This window comes from Oncorhynchus clarkii, chromosome 9, assembly GCF_045791955.1.
Source record: "Oncorhynchus clarkii lewisi isolate Uvic-CL-2024 chromosome 9, UVic_Ocla_1.0, whole genome shotgun sequence".
Taxonomy (NCBI): Eukaryota; Metazoa; Chordata; class Actinopteri; order Salmoniformes; family Salmonidae; genus Oncorhynchus; species Oncorhynchus clarkii.
Window position 1 is genome coordinate 36,902,231 of NC_092155.1, and position 22,259 is coordinate 36,924,489.

Genomic DNA, 22,259 nt, shown 5'->3' on the forward strand with positions numbered 1-22,259 from the left:
GATTTATGATTTATTATGTGATTAAAACTAGTGATGAGGGTAAAAATCAATACAGTTACATTACGCAATATAATTCTTAAGCAATAATTCTTAGATTTGGCCTGTGATTGAGGTTATTGTCCAGCTGAAAGGCGAATCCATCTCCCAGTGCCTAGTAGAAAGCAGACCAAACCAGGTTTTCCTCAAGGATTTTGCTGCTTAGCTGTGTCGAGCACAGATCTGGGGAAGGGTACCAAAACATTTTGCAGCATTATATGTGCCCAACAAAACAGTGGCCTCCATCATTCTTAAATGGAAGAAGTTTGGAACCACCAAGACTCTTCCCAGAGCTGGCCTCCAGGCCAAACTGAGCAATCGGGGGAGAAGGGCCTTGGTCAGGGAGGTGACCAAGAACCTGACAGTCACTTTGATAGAGCTCCAGAGTTCCCCTGTGGACATGGGAGAACCTTCCAGAAGGACAAGCATCTCTGCAGCACTCTACCAATCAGGCCTTTATTGTAGAGTGGCCAGATGGAAGCCACTCCTCAGTAAAAGGCACATTACAGCCTGCTTGGAGTTTGCCAAAATGTACCTAAAGGACTCTCAGATCATGAGAAACAAGATTCTCTGGTCTGATGAAACTATTTGGCCTGAATGCCAAGCATCATGTCTGGAGGAAACCTGGGACCATCCCTTTGGTGAAGCATGGTGGTGGCAGCATCATGCTGTAGGGATGTTTTTAAGTGGCAGGGACTGGAGAGTAGTCAGGATTGAGGGAAAGATGAACGGAGCAAAGTACAGAGAAATCCTTGATAAAAACCTCAGGACCTCAGACTGGGGCGAAGGTTCACCTTACAACAGGACAACAACCCTAAGCACACAGCCAAGACTGGCAGGAGTGGCTTTAGGCTTAAGTCTCTGAATGTCTTTGAGTGGCACAGCCAGAGCCCGGACTTCTAACATCTCTGGAGAGACCTGAAAATAGCTGTGCAGCGACGTTCCCCATCCAACCTGACAGAGCTTGAGAGGATCTGCAGAGAAGAATGGGAGAAACTCCCCAAATACAGGTGTGCCAAGCTTGTAGCGTCATATTCAAGACTCGAGGCTGTAATCACTGCAAACGGTGCTTCAACAAAGTACTGAGTAAAGTGTCTGAATACTTATGGAAATTTCATTATTAATTATTATTCTTTATTTGCTAACATTTCTAAAAAACAGTTTTTTGCTTTGTCATTATGGGGTAATAGGATCCACAGCCACCTGTGGAGGAAGAGATCCGATCTGCCCCCACTGCTTGTCACCTGGTCTGGGTGTGAGAGTACAGGGCGTGCCCTACTCCCTATGGACCCTGCAAAGCCCTGGTTCTTAATGGGAACCCAACAAGTTAAAGCACAATGGAGGTGTTATTTGTTTCCCAGGTGGAGAAACTTAATTTGCTCCCCTCTCATTAGTCAAGGGGAATTTGCTGACTTTTGTGTGAGGCTGCTTGCAAAGGCATGGAGAGGGCTTTGACATCTCCTTCACATTACAGCTCAGTGTTTTGTTTAAACTGTCTCGGGTCTCTGGATTTGATGATTCTCTGCTTTGCCTTCAGAAAGTTTTCACACCCCTTGACTTTTTCCACATTTTGTTGTGTTAAAAAGTGGGATTAAAATTAATTTAATTGTGATTTTTTTTTGTCAACCATCTACACAATACTCTGTCAAAGTGGAAGAATAATTCTAACATAAAAAACATATATTAAAAAAACAAATATATCTTGATTACATATAAGTATTCTAACCCTTGAGTCAATTAGGGCTGACCCCATTTAGTCTACTGGTTGATTGTTAGGTCAATAAGCTGTAGGTCAACCGATAATTTTTGTATTTAGCAGTTGCATGTCTTGATTGACGCCTGTCTCAGTGGACTAATCCATTGCGGAGGCCGCGGGGATGGTACACAAGTATCACCAGTAGTACATTTACATTTACATTTATGGACACGTTGTTTGCAGAGCGCACAACCTAGGCTACACCTGTGAGAAACAAGTTTTGGTTAATTTAATTCCATTTATGAGTTGTCAATTTATTCCTTGTGTATTGTTTAGAACGCTACTATCAATGTTGAGTAATTACGCATACAAGTAGGACTAGACTACCTGGCCTGTGCGCAAATATAGGCTTATAAATATGCCCATTTGGTGATCTGATAGTATTTCTGATTGTCTCATCTCACCACCACTAATGAGCTGCGGAGCTTCTCAAAGTAATTTTTTCTTCACCTCAAACAACAAGTAAACAAAGTATATTGTTACATTCATTGACAATGACAATAGTTCCTCAATGTAGCCTATTTGAAAAATCTTTCAAGCTCTCTCCCATTCAATAACTACTCTGAGTGAAAGAGGAAAAAAATGTCATGCTCTGATGAGGTGGAATCTTCATAAAATAGGTCTACCTGATTATTTCTTATCCCTTAAGCAAATACTCTACAGCTGTGTCCATGTCTGTCCGGAGCTCACTTGGTCAGGAAACTCAATGTTGCAAGTTTGTTAGTGCAAGCTTTGGCCTGGACCAACAGTTGATACGATATGAAGACTTTATCATACAAATCATGAAATAGTTCCACGAAAATGTGCATATGAAAATCATAACTGGCATGCAGATGAGTAGAAATGGTTGAGACACTCCAAATGGAAAAGGTGTAACGATTCTCCTCTTCGTCTGAGGAAGAGTAGTCAAGATCAGACCAAAACGCAGCATCGTAAGTGTTCATCATAAATTTAATGAAATGAACTGAACACTGAATGACAAAAAACAACAAAAGAGAATGAACGAGACCGAAACAGTTCTGTCTGGTACACAAAGACAGAGACAGAGACACAAAGACAGAAAATAACTACCCACAAACACGGGTGGGAACAGGCTACCTAAGTATGGTTCTCAATCAGAGACAACGATTGACAGCTGCCTCTGATTGGGAACCATACCAGGCCAAACACATAGAAGTACAAAACATAGAATGCCCACCCCAACTCACACCCTGACCAAACCAAAATAGAGACATAGAAAAGGAACTAAGGTCAGGACATGACAGTTCCTACCCCCCCCCAAAGGTGCGGACTCCGGCGGCAAAACCTGAACCTATAGGGGAGGGTCTGGGTGGGCATTTCACCACGGTGGCGGCTCTGGTGCGGGACGTAGACCCCACTCCACCTTAGTCTTGGCCCACTTAGGTGGCGCCTCTGGAGTGGCCTCACCGCGGGCCCTGAATAGGAGGGAGACACTGGTGGCGCCGGACAGGAGGGAGACTCTGGCGGCGCCGAACAGGCGGGAGACTCTGGCGGCGCCGGACAGGCTGGAGACTCTGGCGGCGCCGGAGTGACGAGCGGCTCTTGCCCCGCCGGAGTGACGGGCGGCTCTGGCGCCGCCGGAGTGAAGGGCGGCTCTGGCAGCTCCGGACTGACGGGCGGCTCTGGCAGCGCCGGACAGGCGGGAGACTCTGGCGGCACCGTATAGGCTGGAGACTCTGGCGGCGCCGGAGTGACAAGCGGCTCTTGCCCCGCCGGAGTGACGGGCGGCTCTGGCGCCGCCGGAGTGACGGGAGGCTCTGGCGCCGCCGGAGTGACGGGCGGCTCTGGCAGCTCCGGACTGACGGGCAGCTCTGGCAGCTCCGGACTGGCGGGCGGCTCTGGCAGCTTCGGAGAGGAGGGCGGCTCTGGCAGCTCCGGAGAGGAGGGCGGATCTGGCAGCTCCGGACAGGAGGGAGGCTTGGTTCTAGGAGCAGGCACAGGACTCACCAGGCTGGGGAAACATACAGGCGGCCTCTTCATGGAGTGGAGGCGCACTGGAGGTCTCGAGCAACGAGCCTGCACAACCCGTCCTGGCTTGATACCGCCTGTAGCCCGGCAAGTGCGGAGAGTTCAAACAGTCCACACTATGCTGTGCTGGTCGAACCGGGGACACCGCTATATGGCTGGTGCCATATAGCCCGGGCCGAGGAGACGCACTGGAGACCAGATGTGCTGAGCCGGCTTCATCCCTCCTGGCTCGATGCCCACTCTAGCCCTGCGGATTCGAGGAGCTGGGCTGTGTAACGTACTGGGCTGTGAACGTGCACTGGAGACACCTTGCGCTCCACCGCATAACACGGTGCCTGACCAGTACGATGCTCCACCCGGTAAGCACGGGGAGTTGGCTCAGGTCTCCTACCTGACTTCTCCAATCTACCCGTGTGCTCCACCCCAAAAAAATTCTGGGGCTGCCTTTCGTGCACTTTTCCTCGAGCCAACTCCTCGTAGTGTCGCCACTCCGCTTTGGCTGCCTCCAGCTCCTCTTTGAACAGCATTCTTACATAGGTATTCCTCTTGTCCAGATGGGTTAGGGCAGCGTGCAGTGTGATCGATTGCATCATCTGTGGACCTATTGGGGCGGTAAGCAAATTGGAGTGGGTCTAGGGTGTCAGGTAGGGTGGAGGTGATATGGTCCTTGACTAGTCTCTCAAAGCACTTCATGATGACGGAAGGTAGTGCTACGGGGTGGTAGTCATTTAGCTCAATTACCTTAGCTTTCTTGGGAACAGGAACAATGGTGACCCTCTTGAAGCATGTAGGAACAGCAGACTGAGATAAGGCTTGATTGAATATGTCCATAAACACACCAGCCAGCTGGTCTGCGCATGCTCTGAGGACGCGGCTGGGGATGCTGTCTGGGCCTGCAGCCTTGCAAGGGTTAACACGTTTCAATGTTTTACTCACGTTGGCTGCAGTGAAGGAGAGCCCGCAGGTTTTGGTAGCGGGCCGTGTCAGTGGCGCTGTATTGTCCTCAAAGCGAGCAAAGAAGTTGTTTAGTTTGTCTGGGAGCAAGACATTGTGGTCCGCGACGGGGCTGGTTTTCTTTTTGTAATCCATGATTGACTGTAGACCCTGCCACATACCTCTCGTGTCTGAGCCGTTGAATTGTGACTCTACTTTGTCTCTATACTGACGCTTAGCTTGTTTGATTGCCTTGCGGAGGGAATAGCTACACTGTTTGTATTTGGTCATGTTTCCGGTCACCTTGCCCTGAATAAAAGCAGTGGTTTGCGCTTTCAGTTTTGCGCTAATGCTGCCATCAACCATGGCTTCTGGTTGGGGAATGTTTTAATAGATGCTATGGGTACAACATCACCGATGCACTTACGAATAAACTCGCTCACCGAATCAGCGTATTCATCAATGTTGTTGTTCGATGCTATGCGGGACATATCCCAGTCCACGTCATCGAAGCAATCTTGAACCGTTAAATCCAATTGGTCCGACCAGCGTTGAACAGACCTGAACACGGGGGCGTCCTGTTTAAGTTTCTGTCTATAGGCTGGGAGTAACAAAATGGAGTCGTGGTCAGCTTTTCCAAAAGGAGTGCGGGGGAGGGCCTTATATGCATCACGGAAGTTAGAATAACAATGATATCCAGGGTTTTGCCAGCCTGGGTCGCGCAATTGATATAATGATAACATTTAGGGAGCCTTGTTTTCAGATTAGCCCTGTTAAAATCCACAGCTACAATAAATGCAGCCTCAGGATATGTGGTTTCCAGTTTACATAGAGTCAAATGAAGTTCATTCAGGGCCGTCGATGTGTCTGCTTGGGGGGGAATATACACGACTGTGATTATGACCGAAGATAATTATCTTGGTAGATAATGCGGTTGGCATTTGATTGTGAGGAATTCTAAGTCAGGTGAACAAAAGGACTTGAGTTCCTGTATGTTGTTATGATCACAACACGTCTCGTTAATCATAAGGCATACACCCCCGCCCTTCTTCTGAGTGAAGAAAGGTGGCTGTACCGACTCCAAAAGCGTGTCTCGAGTGAGCCATGTTTCCGTGAAACAAAGAATGTTACAGTCTCTGATGTCTCTCTTGAAGGCAACCCTTTGCTCGGATTTCGTCGTTTCGCCCGTATGCGAGTAGCAGTGCGCAATGTGCCCGTCTTCGGAGCCTGACCAGAAGACTGCTCCGTCTGCCCCTTCTGAGGCGGCATTGTTTTGGCTGGGATCCGATCCATTGTCCTGGGTGGTGGGCCAAACAGAGGATCCGCTTCGGGAAAATCGTATTCCTGGTCGTAATGTTGGTGAGTTGACACAGCTCTTATATACAATAGTTCCTGCCGACTGTATGCAATAAAACCTAAGATTTCCTGGGGTAACAATATAAGAAATAACACATAAAAAAACAAAATACTCCATAGTTTCCTAGGAACGCGAAGCGAGGCGGCCATCTCTGTCGGCGCCGGAAGTGTATGCTGCCACCCCCGTTCTTCACGGTTGGGATGGTGTTCTTCGGCTTGCAAGCCTCCCTCTTTTTCCTCCAAACATAAGGATGGTCATTATGGCTAAACAGTTCTATTTTTGTTTCATCAGACCAGAGGACATTTCTCCAAAAAGTATGATCTTTGTCCCCATGTGCAGTTGCAAACCGTAGTCAGGCTTTTTTATGGCTGATTTGGAGCAGTGGCTTCTTACTTGGTGAAGGACCTTTCAGGTTATGTCGATATAGGATTAATTTTATTGTGTATATGGATATTTTTGTACCTGTTTCCTCCAGCATCTTCACAAGGTCCATTGCTGTTGTTCTGGGATTGATTTGCACTTTTCACACCAAAGCATGTTCATCTCTAGGAGACAGAACGCATCTCCTTCCTGACCGGTATGACGGCTGCGTGGTCCCATGGTGTTTATACTTGCTTACTGTTGCTTTTACAGATGAACGTGGTACCTTCAGGAATTTGGAAATTGCTCCCAAGGATGAAACAGACATGTGGAGGTCTACAATTATATTTCTGAGGTCTTGGCTGATTTATTTTGATTTTCCCATGATGTCAAGCAAAGAGGCACTGAGTTTGGTAGGCCTTGAAATACATCCACAGGTACACCTCCAATTGACTCAAATTATGTCAATTAGCCCATCAGAAGCTTCTAAAGCCATGACATGCATTTATGGAATTTTCAAAGCTTTTTAAAGGCACAGTCAACTTAGTGTATGTACACTTCTGACCCACTGGAATTGTGATACAGTGAATTATAAGTGAAATAATCTGTCTGTAAACAATTGTTGGAAAAATTACTTGTGACATGCACAAAGTAGATGTCCTAACCGATTTGACAAAACTATAGTTTGTTAACAAGAAATTTGTGGAGTGCTTGAAAAACGAGTTTTAATGACTATGTATGTAAACTTCCGACTTCAACTGTACATGTGGAAGCTATGCTCATGGGAATATGAATACTTTGCACATGAACGACCACTCATTCGAAAATAATTGCAATATATATATATATTTACGCTTGTATATCTTCGTCATCTCTCTGTTGAAATCGCCCATTCTGTCTGTGGAGAGTAGTCTCTGGTTGTGTAAGTCTCTGGTTGTCCACCAGAGGTCACAATGTCCTCAGTTGTAGTAGTAGGCTTGCCTTGTTCTAGGAGTGTTCTTTAGATGTAAACATCAGAAGTTTCAATGATCGTTCGATAAGATCTTCCTCGTGTCTTTGGTCAAAGTTCTAGACTAATTTAAATGCAGAGATGCATGCGGTGCATATCTTAGTCTAGTCTTCTTCACTCGTCGAGTTTCAGAGGGTCTTGTAGTTTTAGACCATTTGTCACACCAGTAGCAACCCGGCAATGTAATTTTTTTTTTTTTTTTTTTTTTTTTTTTTTTTTTTAGTAGTAGCAACCCGGCAATGTACTGGTCTCAATGGTTGATTATGAACCACTCTACACACCGGCAGCGGCCCGGCATGGTTTGGTCTAATGCAAATTTCATTAGCAGTCCTTTTATGCTCTCACCTTGGAGGGCGGTTCCATCACGTTTCCACAATATCTGTGCTCACGTGGGTGTGGTTACTGACTTGGAAAAAGTCTATATGAAAGTCTATATCTCATTTAGAAGGCTAAAATCACATTTCATCATCTCAAAAATAGATTCATATTTAATCATATAGGTTTTACAAAATGTAAATGTAACTCTGACATATACATTGTGAAAGCTCTTAAAGTTACAATGTTTCCGTTATAACCTCTTTATTGATATCACCAAACAATAAATGATCTGACATGATTGTTCTTTAAGTCCCTCCAGACCATTTCTCACATTCTTTGTGTTAGAAATATTGTTTCATTATCCACTTTTGGAAGTTGAAAAATGTTCTTGTAACAAAAGGGTTATTTCCCCTCAATACTGCATGGCCAGGGAGAGAAAGTTCTTGCAAGATATTTACGACCGTCATATAACTTGCCAACTCCCCCAGGAGAGGGGGATCTTGAAACCTTCGGTTAGCCGGCAGCTTTGATCTCCATCCAGGAGGGAAAGTCATGACACCGGCAACTTCGGGAGAGTAACGGCAGTATCTGCGAAGGCCGGCAGCAGTTTGAGCTGGAGGTTTGGGAACAGCTTTCTTTCTTCTGGTGAGGCAATTTCGATCTCTGGCTTCCACTGTGTGCTTAAAGCATCACACAAGCTCAATAGCCTCCATATAAGCCTACATATAATTGGTGATATTAAAACACTTTTTGTAATATTAAACCTACACAGGCCAAACCCAGACAAAGCTGGGCCAATTGTGTGCCGCCTTGTGGGACTCCCAAACACAGCCGGTTGTGATAGAGCCTCGATTCAAACCAGGGTGTCTGTAGTGACACCTCTAGCACTGAAATGCAGTGCAGTAGACCACTCAAAAGCCAGGTAGGAACCAACATTTTGGTTAGTGTTTCCCAGCGGACCACATATGATTTTACATGGCATGTAGCAAGCTAAATCTCCAGTTAACATATGCTTAGACTATTACTCGAATTTAGACCAGTGGTCAACAACCTTTTCTGAGTCAAGATCACTTTCTAAGTCAAAATGCAAGCCGAGATCTACCACTCAGATTTTTTAAACATGACTTAAAAAACATAATCCTCTGTAGCAATGAGGTTTGTGCAGTAAGCTATAGGCTCAATAAATTACCACTATGCTATGCTTGAAACTCCCTGACGATGTTGTGCTTCTCAGACCGTTTTGAAATGTTATTCCACCCGACTTATTGTCCCTCCTCTCCCTTCCTCCTCTGAGAAAAGGGGACACAGTCTTCCAGCTGATGGTGAAACTGCAGTCGCACTGCATTTCTTCTGCCTCATGCACCAAATAATGTTGTTACCCCTATGACCAGAGAAAGTGAAATATTCCTTGATATTAAAAAAGACACAAGATGATAATAATAACAATGCAAGTTTATAGAAACACTTGGCTATACTCATTCATTGCAGCTGCAGTTCTGGTTGTAGCGTGAGTGGAAGTAGGGAGAACTGTAACATTCGTTGTCCTCGTCTGAGGAGTATGAAGGATCGGAGGACCAATGCGCAGCGTGGTACATGTTCATAAATTATATTTATTAAACTCAGAACACTACAACAAAAATAACAAAGAGAATGACACAAAACGAAACAGTCCTGTCTGGTGAAGACACAAAACAGAAAACAATCACCCACACCACACAGGTGGGAAAAGGCTACCTAAGTATGATTCTCAATCAGCGACAACGAATGACACCTGCCTCTGATTGAGAACCATACCAGGCCAAACACAAAACCACAACATAGAAAAACAAACATAGACTACCCACCCAACTCACGCCCTGACCATGCTAAAACAAAGACATAACAAAAGAACTAAGGTCAGAACGTGACAAGAACATGCATTTTATGGCTTATGAAAGTGCTGAATAACAACTTAAACATAAACTTACTCATAAAAACAGCAGCTCTTTTCTCTATTCAGTGAGTCTCTCTCTAGTCATGTTATTAAAAGTTTTGAAATCTTACATTATCAACTTTGCTGTGCATTTGAGGCTTCTTTCCACAGTCTATGTATATATAAATTAAATTCTGTATCACCACACCGTTTAAACAAAGAATTTGATTTCACCTCCTTCCTATAAGCCATATTTAGACTGCTATACAAGAACACTGTCCATATCAGATTTTGCATATCATCATCACTTGGCCCCAAATATTTATGCCCGCTCCCATACCCTATAATTCTGCATTGCTTTGTGACTAACTTGTATTAAGGTAGGCCAGAAAAGCCACATCGCTGATTGGCAGATGAGTGGGAACCCTGATTAGAAGCACCTGCAGCTCATCTGTAGTTCTTTATAAATGTTTTTTTTAATTAAAGAAAATTGTACCTACCCACTGAAGGATGTAAAGCCGAAACGTCTGTGTACGCTATCCTGATGCAGTAAAACATTTAAAACAATGAATAATGAACTAAGCTGTAAGTGACATATTTTTGAGTGCGAACCCATTTTGTTTGTCTGAATTCGCAGGTTTAACTCAACAGCAAAGCTTCTGTGAGAGTGCGATGGTTCTCTTTTGATTAGGGTTAAGTTTAGGCATTATCTCCAAAATAGAGATCGGCTTAAAACAAAAATCTCAAAAACAACTTTCTATCACTGGATTCAAAAATGCAACCTTTGGCACCGGAGGCAGATGCATACGTCCATCCCTGTCCACAACGCTCCAGTAAAACCACAACCAACTAGAAGGTAACAGCGTTCACTGTTGCCCCTAGTGGCCGGTTTCCACATCATCTCACAATGTCTTCAGACATGGCTGTGGGAAGTGGTAGGGAGAAAGACAAATTGCAAGTAGCTAAATGAGTAAACTATAAAAAAACGGACATTCACACGCCTTAGTTACGTATCACATTTAACAAACCAAACATTGAAATACCATTATAGAATTTAGACTAAAAACCGTGCATCAATAACGGCATATATATATTAGGGGGTGGCAGGGTAGCCTAGTGGTTAGAGCGTTGAACCAGTAATCGGAAGGTTGCAAGTTCAAATCCCAGAGCTGACAATCTGTCACTCTGCCCCTGAACAGGCAGTTAACCCACTGTTCCTAGGCCGTCATTGAAAATAAGAATTTGTTCTTAACTGGCTTGCCTAGTTAAATAAGTAATTGTAAAATACATTATAAAGCCCAGCCCTAGGCACACACAATAACAGTGTCTGTGTGTAAACCAGCATGACCAAAGTGATGACAGACAGACAGAATGATGCTGGTAGTCTTGTAGTGTGGTAAAACATAAACTGTATAAGTGTACTTCCACTGACTGAGAATCTAGACTTTTGGCATTGGCGCCACATAGTGCTCCCCAGCACTATGTGTAGTGCTGGGTGGTTGTGTGTAGTGACTGTAGTTTATCCACCCGGTTTGAGTGGTCTAATCTCTGACCCTAGGTGATTTTAGCACTATTTGCCAGGCCAGCAACTGACAAACAAAATCTGGATGACTGTCACAGCGGTTTTATGTCAAGCAGTGATCCTGTGCTGCTGAAAACAAGATTACCAAAGTGTCACATTCCACTGGCCTACTTTTTACATGGCTGACTGTACTGTTTCTGTTGTTCCATGGTTATAACAATCACTCATGTCACTTGTTAGTAACAAAACCATTATCTTCTGGGCTCTGTCTCTCCTTTGACTAAACTGTGTGTGTGTGTGTGTGTGTGTGTGTGTGTGTGTGTGTGTGTGTGTGTGTGTGTGTGTGTGTGTGTGTGTTTAAGAGAAAGAGAGAAAGGGAGGATTGTTCAGGGCAAAGTCACCATCCCAACATTTCCCAGTCTTTCATGTAATAATTGATCAACAAAAGTTGTGTGCACATACTTTCGAACAGATTGGAACACCTACCTTGTCGGACAGTTTTCAACCTGAGGGGACCCTTGCAACTCCTCATTAGAGTCCAGATGTCATAGAGCGGTAATCCAGACACCGAGAGACCCTCAACTTCCAGCAGTAACTCCCCCTCGGACATTTGTCCGTTTTTATAAACCAATACATCCTCTCTGACTTCCCCGATGTAGGGAAACTCTCCGTTCTCCGCGCCACCGCGCAGCTCTACATTCAAATCCCCGCGAGCGTCCCGAATCATCGCGCACTCGGTAACTTTGGTGATCCAGTGGTTTTTCTTCTGGATTACTTTTGACATGATGATAAGGACCAAACCCGTTAGTACCACAGGAGGACTCGAAAAACAGGTGACACATAACTCACAGTCGCTTTCGAAACCCAGAAAACTTTCGGTTGTTTGAATTTGATTTCAGATTGGATCATTTTCACTCTTATTTTAAACCAAGCCATAATGTTCCTCTGGCGCAGCTGTCCGGTCTACCCACCATGCATCAGGATCAAATACTCAGATGTTGTTGTTGTTGGCTTCTCATATTCTTTAATAGCCTAACATGCACGCTACCTGATCCCAGGACTCGATCTAATCCAAACTCCGATTGCCTGCTTTACTTTCACTAATGTCAAGACCCCGCATTTGTTTAATCTCCTGCCACAGTAGGCTATTTTGACCCTTAATCCCATTTATTAATTCAAGAATACACTCTCATAAATATTTACTTTTACCTGTCCTGTGAGCCGAAAAAGCTGTTCACACAGCCCGCTGCGCCTTTAAGCAGGTAACATGATTGTTCATCCTATATTGTTCCTGCGATCGTGCTCTGGTGATAGTAAAGGGAACGCATGCGTCCTGCCCGTCTCCCACGGGAGCGCACTGGATAAGGGAAATCCTCCTCACTACACCTATTATTACAGGGTCCTAATGCTCCACTCTCTATTTATCCAAACGCATGTCTGCCTTGTAAACAGGATTACAGCCATCCACAGTGGGTTTAAAGGACCAGTGCAGTCAAAAACATGTTTTATGTTTTATATATACGCTGAATATACAAAACATTAAGAACACCTGACATAGACTAGACATAGTGATTCCAGGTGAAAGCTATGATCTCTTATTGTTGTCACTTGTTAAATCCACTTCAATCAGTGTTGATGAAGGGGGAGACTTTGAGACAATTGAGACTTGGATGGTGTATGTGTTTCATTCAGAGGGTGAATGGGCAAGATGTGTCTTTGAAAAAGGTATGGAAGTAGGTGCCAGGTCCAGCGGTTTGTGTCAAGAACTGCAACGCTTCTGGGGTTTTCACACTCAACAGTTTCCTGTGTATATCAAGAATGGTCCACCACCCAAAGTACATCCAGCCAACATGAAACAAATGTGGAAAGCCTTGGAGTTAACATGGGAACGCTTTCGACATTGTAGAGTCCATGCCCCGGATAATTGAGTCTGTTCCTAACGTTTGCTATAATCCGTCTATAACCACACTATTGAGGTTGGAATAGTACTTTGGAAATTATGATAATGCCCTTTTAATGTAAGAGTTTAAATTTCAGCTTGTTTTGGTGGGATAAAGATTTGGCCAGCCTGGTGACATCACGGTAAATTAGTTAATAGACCAATAAGAAAGAGTTCCAAACCATTGTGCCAATCTGTTATTATATATTTGTTTTAGTATGGTCAGGGCGTGAGTTGGGTGGTTTGTCTATGTTCGTTTTTCTATAATTTGGGATTTCTGTGTTCGGCCTAGTATGTTTCTCAATCAGAGGCAGCTGTCAATCGTTGTCCCTGATTGAGAATCATACTTAGGTAGCTTGGTTTCACTTTTGAGTTGTGGGTGTTTATTTTCCGTATCAGTGTTTGTGCCATACGGGACTGTTTCGTTTGTGTCGTTTATTCACAATTGTTGTTTTGTATTTCAGTGTTCATTTTGATTAAACATTATGGACACTTACCACGCTGCGCATTGGTCCTCCGATCCTTCTCGCTACTACTCCTCAAAAGAGGAGGACGAGATCCATTACACATACAGTCATTGCAAAAGTCTTCCTTGAGAAATTGCTCTTTGCTAAGAAGTTATTCTTGTTCATTTTTGACCATTTTAATTGAAACAATCACAGTAAAGTACTTAAAGATGCACTCTCGAACATTTGTATAATTTCAACGACTAGTTTTGAATGTGGTGCTCACAAGCCTAAAAATGTATCTTTTTTTTGTTTACAATGTCATCTATTTGTATATTACGTTATCCGTTTTGTGTGATATGTTCATTTTAAGAATTTTGCAATTTGTATGATGTCATAGGATTATTGCAATTCGTGTCATATGTTATGAATCCAGTTCGTGCAATATGATACGAATTTATTGTGCTTAAGATCCTGGAGTGCATCTGCAATTGTTACCCAGACGCTATATGATATTGAGAGAAAAACATATGCATTGGACCTTCTATCCCCCTTAGGACATTTACTCTTTATTCATAAATAATGTCACGGTACTGAAGACACACGGCCATTACAGCACAGAACCTCCTTCTATACATAAGTCTAATGCACCGTGAAACTAAAATGTAGGAATTTTTCAAATAAATGCTTGCAAGCTCATGTAATTTTAAAGCGGGCCTAGGCTACTCCTGCTGTGTCTCTTCATAAACCCTCCAGAGTTATAAACTTGTCTATTTTTACATCAGTTTGGTCTACTTTGAACTCCTCACAGGTTCAAAATAAGGATGGTAGAAGGAGGTAAGGAGGTAGAAGTGGTGCTGACACAGATCCTCTCCATGTCACCTGGTAAGACCAGGCTGCCAGGTAGGATGCAGTACAAGAGTGTATTTGTATTGATTTATTATGGATCCCCATTGGCTGCTACACTTCCTGGGGTCCAGCAAAATTAAGGCAGTTTATACCATTTTAAAACATTCACAGATTTCACAACACACTGTGTGCCCTCAGGCCCTTACTCCACCACTACCACATATCTACAGTACTAAATCAATGTGTATGTATAGTGTGTGTGTTATCGTGTGTGTGTGTGTGTGTGTGTGTGTGCCAATGTTTGTGTTGCTTCACAGTCCCCGCTGTTCCATAAGGTGTTTTTGAATCTGTTTTTTAAATCTAATTTTACTGCTTGCGTCAGTTACCTGATGTGGAATAGAGTTCCATGTAGTCATGGCTCTATGTAGTACTGTGTGCCTTCCATAGTCTGTTCTGGACTTGGGGACTGTGAAGAGACCTCTTGTGGCATGTCTTGTGGGGTATGCATGAGTGTCCGAGTTGTGTGCTAGTAGTTTAGACAGACCGCTCGGTGCATTCAACATGATAATACCTCTCATAAATAAAAGTACTGATGAAGTCAATCTCTCCTCCACTTTGAGCCAGGAGAGATTAACATGCATATTATTAATATTAGCTCTCTGTTTACATCCAAGGTCCAGCCGTGCTGCCCTGTCCTGAGCCAATTGCAATTTTCATAAGTCCTTTGTTGTGGCACCTAACCACACAACTGAACAGTAGTCAAGGTGCGACAAAACTAGGGCCTGTAGGGCCTGCCTTGTTGATAGTGTTGTTAAGAAGGCAGAGCATCACTTTATTATAGCCATCTTAGCTACTACTGCATCAATATGTTTTGACCATGACAGTTTACAATCTAGTGTTACTCCAAGCAGTTTAGTCATCTCAACTTGCTCAATTTCCACATTATTTACTACAAGATTTAGTTGATGTTTAGGGTTTAGTGAGTGTTTTGTTCCAAATACAATGCTTTTAGTTTTTGAAATATTTAGGGCTAACTTATTCCTTGCCACCTACTCTGGAACTAACTGCAGCTCTTTGTTGAGTGTTGCAGTCATTTCAGTTGCTGTAGTAGCTGACATGTATAGTGTTGAGTCATCCGCATACATAGAAACTCTTGCTTTACTTAACGTCAGTGGCATGTTGTTAGTAAAAAATGTAAAAAGCAAGGGGCCTAAATAGCTACCCTGGGGAATTCCTGATTGTAACTGGATTATATTTGATAGGATTCCATTAAAGAACACCCTCTGTGTTCTGTTAGACAAGTAACCCTTTATCCACATTATAGCACGGGGTGTAAAGTCATAACATATACGTTTTTCCAGCAGCATACTATGATAAATAATGTCAAAAGCTGCACTGAAGTCTAACAAGACAGCCCCCACAATCATTTTATCATCAATTTCTCTCAGCCAATAGTCAGTCATTTGTGTGAGTGCTGTGCTTGTTGAGTGTCCTTCCCTATAAGCATGCTGAAATTCTGTTGTCAATTTGTTTACTGTAAAATAGCATTGTATCTGGTCAAACACCATTTTTTCCAGAAGTGTACTAAGGGTTGGTAACAGTCTGATTGGTCAGCTATTTGAGTCAGTAAAGACTCCTGAGGGAGTGCCTGAGGGCACATGCTCTCTAGTAGGCTTAAATTGAAGATGTGGCAAATAGGAGTGGCAATATTGTCTGCTATTATCCTCAGTAATTCTCCATCTAAATTGTCAGACCGCGGTGACTTGTCATTGCTGATAGACAACAATCATTTTTTCACCTCTTCCACACTTTACGGAATTCAAAAGTACAATTCTTGTCTTTCATAATTTGGTCCGATACACTTGTTGTGTAGTGTCAGCATTTGTTGCTGGCATGTCATCCCTAAGTTTTCTTATCTTGCCAATGAAGAAGCCAATGACAACATTTGCAATATCAGTGGGCTTTGTGATGAATGAGCCATCTGATTCAGTGAATATGTAATGAACATGAGGGAAGACAGAGAGCTGGTTTCAAGCGCAGGGCGCAGCAGTTGTTTATTACAAAGGACCACAGGAGGTAGCTGGGTCCAGGGTCGGCAGAAGGTCATACACAGGTGGTCCAAAATTGCAACAGTACAGGCAGGGAAAAGGCTAGTAACGTAGTCGTTAGGCATTGTTAGTGAGGCAGGCAAGAACTATCATACACGGGAGGAATAAATCACGGGGAAAACCAGAGCGCTGAAGGACGTGTGTCGCAAAACAAACAATACCTCACAGTGATGGGGTGCAAAGAACTGAACTAAATAGTGTGTGATAATGACATACAGGTGTGCGAACAGGTATTTAGAATTCAGGTGATTGGGATCTGGAGAGTGAGCTGCGTTCAGGGGATCTATGTGTTTTAGGGTGTGAGTTAGAAGCAGATGTTACAGAATGAAGGAGCCGAGTTAGCTTTTTTCCCCAAAATGTCATTTAAGGTGCCCCGAAGCTTTTTACTATCATTCTTTATATAACTTATCTTTTTTTCATAGTATAGTTTATTTTTATTTAGTTAAGTCACATGATTTCTTAACTTTGCAGTACGTTTGCCTATGAGTTGGGCTGCCAGACTTAATTGCCATACCTTTTGCCTCATCCCTCTCAACAATTTTCCAATTCCTCATCAATCCAAGGAGATTTAACAGTTTTTACAGCAAAACTGATAGAGACATACCCCAAGCGACTTACAGCTGTAATCGCAGCAAAAGGTGGCGCTACAAAGTATTAACTTAAGGGGGCTGAATAATTTTGCACGCCCAATTTTTCAGTTTTTGATTTGTTAAAAAAGTTTGAAATATCCAATAAATGTCGTTCCACTTCATGATTGTGCCCCACTTGTTGTTGATTCTTCACAAAAAAATACAGTTTTATATATTTATGTTTGAAGCCTGAAATGTGGCAAAAGGTCACAAAGTTCAAGGGGGCCGAATACTTTCGCAAGGCACTGTACATTAAATTACTTACATTGTGTTTGCCAATGCCCCTAAGATCATGTACATTTGATGGAGCATTATGACGACTTATTGTCACAATGGTAGGGATTAACTGAGCTGGTCTTGGATCATTTACCAGTCATTGATTCAACGCAGCCTTGAAATGCATGAACAGAGTCCAGAAGACAAGATGATTTGGATGGACTCCGTCATGCCTGTAGGACATCTTCTGTTTCCAGAAGGTGTCAAAGTTATCAATAAAAGTGACTCCAGCAGAGCTACAGTCTTTTAGCCAGATGTGTAATGCCAGCAGTCTGCTGAATCTTTTACACCCGCGGCCCAGCGATGGTACTGGACCTGTAGTTATTGGCCGTTTTTTGGAGTCTTTTAATGCTAAAATCAGTTCTTTAAAATAAAATGTCAAATGTTCCGAGCTAGCCTCCTGATGCCATTTGACCCCACATGGACTACGACAGTGTCAACTCCCGGCATCTGTGGTAGAACAGTCGGAAGCAGCTTTGTTATGTCTTGTACTCTTGCTCCTGGGTAGCGCAGGGTTTTTGCCTTGGGAACCGAGATGTTTCTCACCATAGAGCTGCCTATGATGACTGGTGATGGCTGGTGATGTTAAATGGGCCGGTCTCTCAGGCAGCCTCACGGTCTGGTGAGGCTGGGAGCTCCCAGGAACTGAACCTGAGATAGAAGCCACCGGAGAGGGAGACAGAGCTGAGGATGAAGACGCAGGTACCTCCGGATCTTGATTGGGATGCCACCACGAACGAAGGCGCCGGAACCTCTGGATCCTGGGAGGCAAAGCTGTTTCTGGTCTGTGTCAGTTTGGGGCTCAACATCTCCATGGAGACCCCTATTGCCAGAGGACACCTTCTTCGACTTCCACGCTGAGTGACGTACCTCCATGGCTGGTTGGTTGGTTGGGTTGAGATCAGCTCCATTCTCCAGGGAAGGGGGAGACTCCTTCGGGGATGGAACCCTGCATAGCACCGGCCAGTTGGCTGTGGAGAGCCGACACAGTGGCAAAACTTCCACCAGACCAGAGCGGCGTCTGGCTACTGGGGTGGAAGAAAAATAAAAAGTAGGTGGGCGTGGGTTCCCCAGTAGCTTATGTAGGTTTGCTACTTGCTTGCTAAGAGTAGCTACTTTGCTTCTGTAGTCTTCCACAAGCAAGCAGTTGCTACATTGAAAGTAAATGCAGTCTACATTCTCCCGGAACAAAGCAAAGTAATCGCAGCTCCTGCAACGTTGGAAGCGTTCAACAGCGGCCTCCATTTGAGACAGCTGAGCCAGCTAGGCTAGCTGGGCTTTCGTGTCTCTCCCCCTATACAGAATCTGGCAGTATCCCGGGACAGATAGCAGCGTTCACAGCAATTTATCCCAACAGAGCCGCAGGATTCAAAATAAAATAAAAGTATATAAAAACACTGTCCGAGGTCTTTAGTTCAGGTTTCAGAGTTCGACAGGTTTGAGTTTCGGCGTTCGACAACGTTCAACAACAACAAACATACGTCACACTCTGATGATGTCACTGGGTTCACTAGGTGTGCAGAGCCTGAGATGCCCAGCCCTGAGAGGGTGGAGAGGAGGATCTGATAGTTCACTGTGCCGAAGCCAGCAGATAGATCTAAGAGGATGAGAACAGAGGATAGAGATTTAGCTTTGGCAGTGCGGAAATCCTCCGTGACACAGAGAAGAGCAGTCTCGGTTGAGTGACCCGTCTCAGTGAATGAGAAGCGGATGTCGTTGGGCGGAGAAGGTGGAAAAGAGTTTCCTAGGGATAGAGGCAGAAGCTTGAAATGTAGAGTGATAGGAAATGGCTTCAGCAGCGGATACAAAGGAAGAGAAGGTAGAGAGGAGGGAGTGGAAGGATTATAGGTCCTCCGGAAATGTAGTTTACGGAGCAGGAGGGGAGGGCCGAGCTGGCTGGGAGGAAAGGGGACACTGCGAGACATAGGACGCGGAAAGGGAGGAGAGTAGGGTTGAAGAGGAAGAATCAGGAGACAGGAGGGAGAAGGATTTAGCAGAAGGGAAAGATGATAGACTATATATACAGAAGTATGCGGGCACCCCTTCAAATTAGTGGATTCGGCTTTTTCAGCCACAACCATTGCTGACAGGTGTATAAAATCGAGCACACAGCCATGCAATACTGAAGAGCTCAGTGACTTTCAACGTGGCACCGTCATAGGATGCCACCTTTCCAACAAGTCAGTTCGTCAAATTTCTGCCCTGCTAGAGCTGCCCCGGTCAACTGTAAGTGCTGTTATTGTGAAGTGGAAATGTGTAGGGGCAACAATGGCTCAGCCGCAAAATGGTAGTCCACACAAGCTCACAGAAACAATTGTCTGTCCTTGGTTGCAACACCCACTACCGAGTTCCAAACTGCCTCTGGAAGCAACATAAGGCAAGAACTGTTCTTCGGGAGCTTTATGAAAAGAGTTTCCATGGCCGAGCAGCTGCACACAGGCCTCAGATCACCATGAACAATGCCAAGCGTTGCCTGGAGTGGTGCTCGGAACAGTGGAAATGCATTCTCTGGAGTGATGAATCATGCTTCACCATCTGGCAGTCCGACGGACAAATCTGGGTTTGGCGGATGCCAGAAGAACGCTACCTGCCCAAATGTGTAGTGCCTGTAAAGTTTGGTGGAGGAGGAATATTGGTCTGGGGCTGTTTTTCATGGTTCGGGCTAGACCCCTTAGTTCCAATAAAGGGACATCTTAACGCTACAGAATACAATGACATTCTAGATGATCCTGTGCTTCCAACTTTGTGGCAACAGTTTGGTGAAGGCCCTTTCCAGTTTCAGCATGACAATGCCCTCGTGCACAAAGCGAGGTCCATACAGAAATGGTTTGTCGAGATCGGTGTGGAAGAACTTGACTGGCCTGCACATAGCCTTGACCTCAACCTTTGGGATGAATTAGAACCCCGACTGCGAGCCAGGCCTAATCTCCCAACATCAGTGCCCGACCTCAGTAACGTTCTTGTGGCTGAATGGAAGCAAGTCCCCGCAGCAATGTTCCAACATCTAGTGGAAAGCCTTCCCAGAAGAGTGGAGGCTGTTATAGCAGCAAAGGAATGAGATGTTTGATGTGGAAGTGTCCACACACTTTTAGTTATGTAGTATAGAAGAGGAGAGAGCAGTGGGAGAGAGAGCGCGAGGATTGTGATGGCAAAAGGGAGACAGAAAAAGAAACAAAGTAGTGATCAGAGACCTGGACGGGGGTTGTTGTGATATTACTAGGTGAGCAGCCTCTAGTAAAGATGAGGTCAAGTGTATTGCCTGCCTTGTAAGTGGGAGGGGACTGAGAAAGGGTGAGGTGAAAAGAGGCAAGGAGGGGAAAGAGAGAGTTGGAAAGAAATTAATCGAAGGCAGACATCGGGATGTTGAAGTCGGAAAGTACGAAGAGCGGTGAGCCTTCATCAGGAAATGAGCATACTGTACTACTTACTGTACTGTAGCTGTGATCAGGTGGGATGCACCCACTGTTCACCATGGGAAAAGCTCCCTCTGACCTCATGACCTAATTTCTTACTGGTTTCCAAGGGATTCCACGAAGATGACACCTCAACTTGTCATTTCATAGCGGGTAGGTATGTTCTTTAAAGTGCAGATAACAGTCACTCATTCCAAAATACCACAGGCTATGAGAGCTGTGGCCTGGATCGTATTGCATGGAAGGAATATTTCCATTCCTTTTCATATTTTCATATCCTGTGAGCATGCACGGTGACTTGACAAACTCACACCTTCGCTTTTATTACACATGCCTGAGATGATGTTCTGTTTAAGAGCCTCAGTTATCGTTTGAAGGGCTCTAACTTAGGTCTTGTGACTCCTAACCCTAACCCTTATTAGCTCAGGAGAAAATGTGTTCCTTTGTTTTTCATTTTCTGTGCATCCCATGTAGGGTAGGGAGTTGGTGGGGATAGTGGGTTCCATTCCGGATTCTAAGATGTTTGTACTCTGTGATGTACTAACATCTCTATATACAGGGGACGCAGATTCCCTTTATTTCCTATGGCAGCATCTCTATCGCTCTCCTTCTCAAGCAGTATGGGCACTGCCAGTACCATGATACATGACATTTTGACGGGGTCAGAGTCCACTAGCTAACTGCTGCTGGCCACTTCACGTCACCCGTTTGTTTATGGGGCAGTGACGCCCTCTGACTGCTGGTATGTGACAGCTGGTGTGTGACCTGTTTCATACACACGGTGGTCGACAATGTCTCTTCATCTGCTATTACATTCTCATTGTCTTAGCTAGAACTGTCCTGCCACACTACATCAATACTGAATATTGACTCAATGACATCTGAATTGATTCATCATCCATAATTAATTCTGTTAGTGGAATTTCACTAAGAAATCTATTGTTTTATTTACTTGCAACCAGAGTAAACAACAGGGACAACTTAATGTGGGAACAAATAAATAAACACATTATTGGATTACCCACATTCTGTTTAATAATGACAAACACATTACTTTAAAGTGGCCAGTGTACAATAAAGACTCTGGTGAAAAGAGCATTACAAAGCGTACAGTATTGTGTAAGCCGTCCTATTTAGCTTTATGACTGACAGTAATTGAGTGTCAACCCTCTGGAATGCTGTGTGTCCACCAATCAATGCATAGTTATTAAATATTAAACAGGAAGTCAGACAGCATCTATCGATCTGTGGTGCCTCGGAGTAAAGGAATGCGTGAAACCTGTCCCAGGTGACCACAGAGTCCACACAAGGCCGGATCAAGGTGTTTCATTAGATTCAATCATCAATAAGACCTGTATGTGTGTGACGTTATCTGTGTCCTTTGTCATCATTTTCATCTATGGACAC

The 22,259-nt window shown here is 44.2% G+C and overlaps 2 protein-coding genes across 2 annotated transcripts in view; one reads left to right on the forward strand and one right to left on the reverse strand.

Moving 5' to 3' along the window:
* The window catches only part of LOC139416237 (membrane-associated guanylate kinase, WW and PDZ domain-containing protein 1-like), a 215,691-nt gene extending 203,715 nt beyond the window's left edge, over positions 1–11,976 (reverse strand). The window contains exon 1 of the mRNA XM_071164668.1: positions 11,679–11,976. Coding sequence (XP_071020769.1) covers positions 11,679–11,976 — 298 coding nt within the window. The remainder of the gene's footprint in view (positions 1–11,678) is intronic.
* The window catches only part of LOC139416238 (renin-like), a 66,436-nt gene that overhangs the window by 10,639 nt on the left and 33,538 nt on the right, over positions 1–22,259 (forward strand). The gene's annotated exons all lie outside the window — the stretch shown is intronic.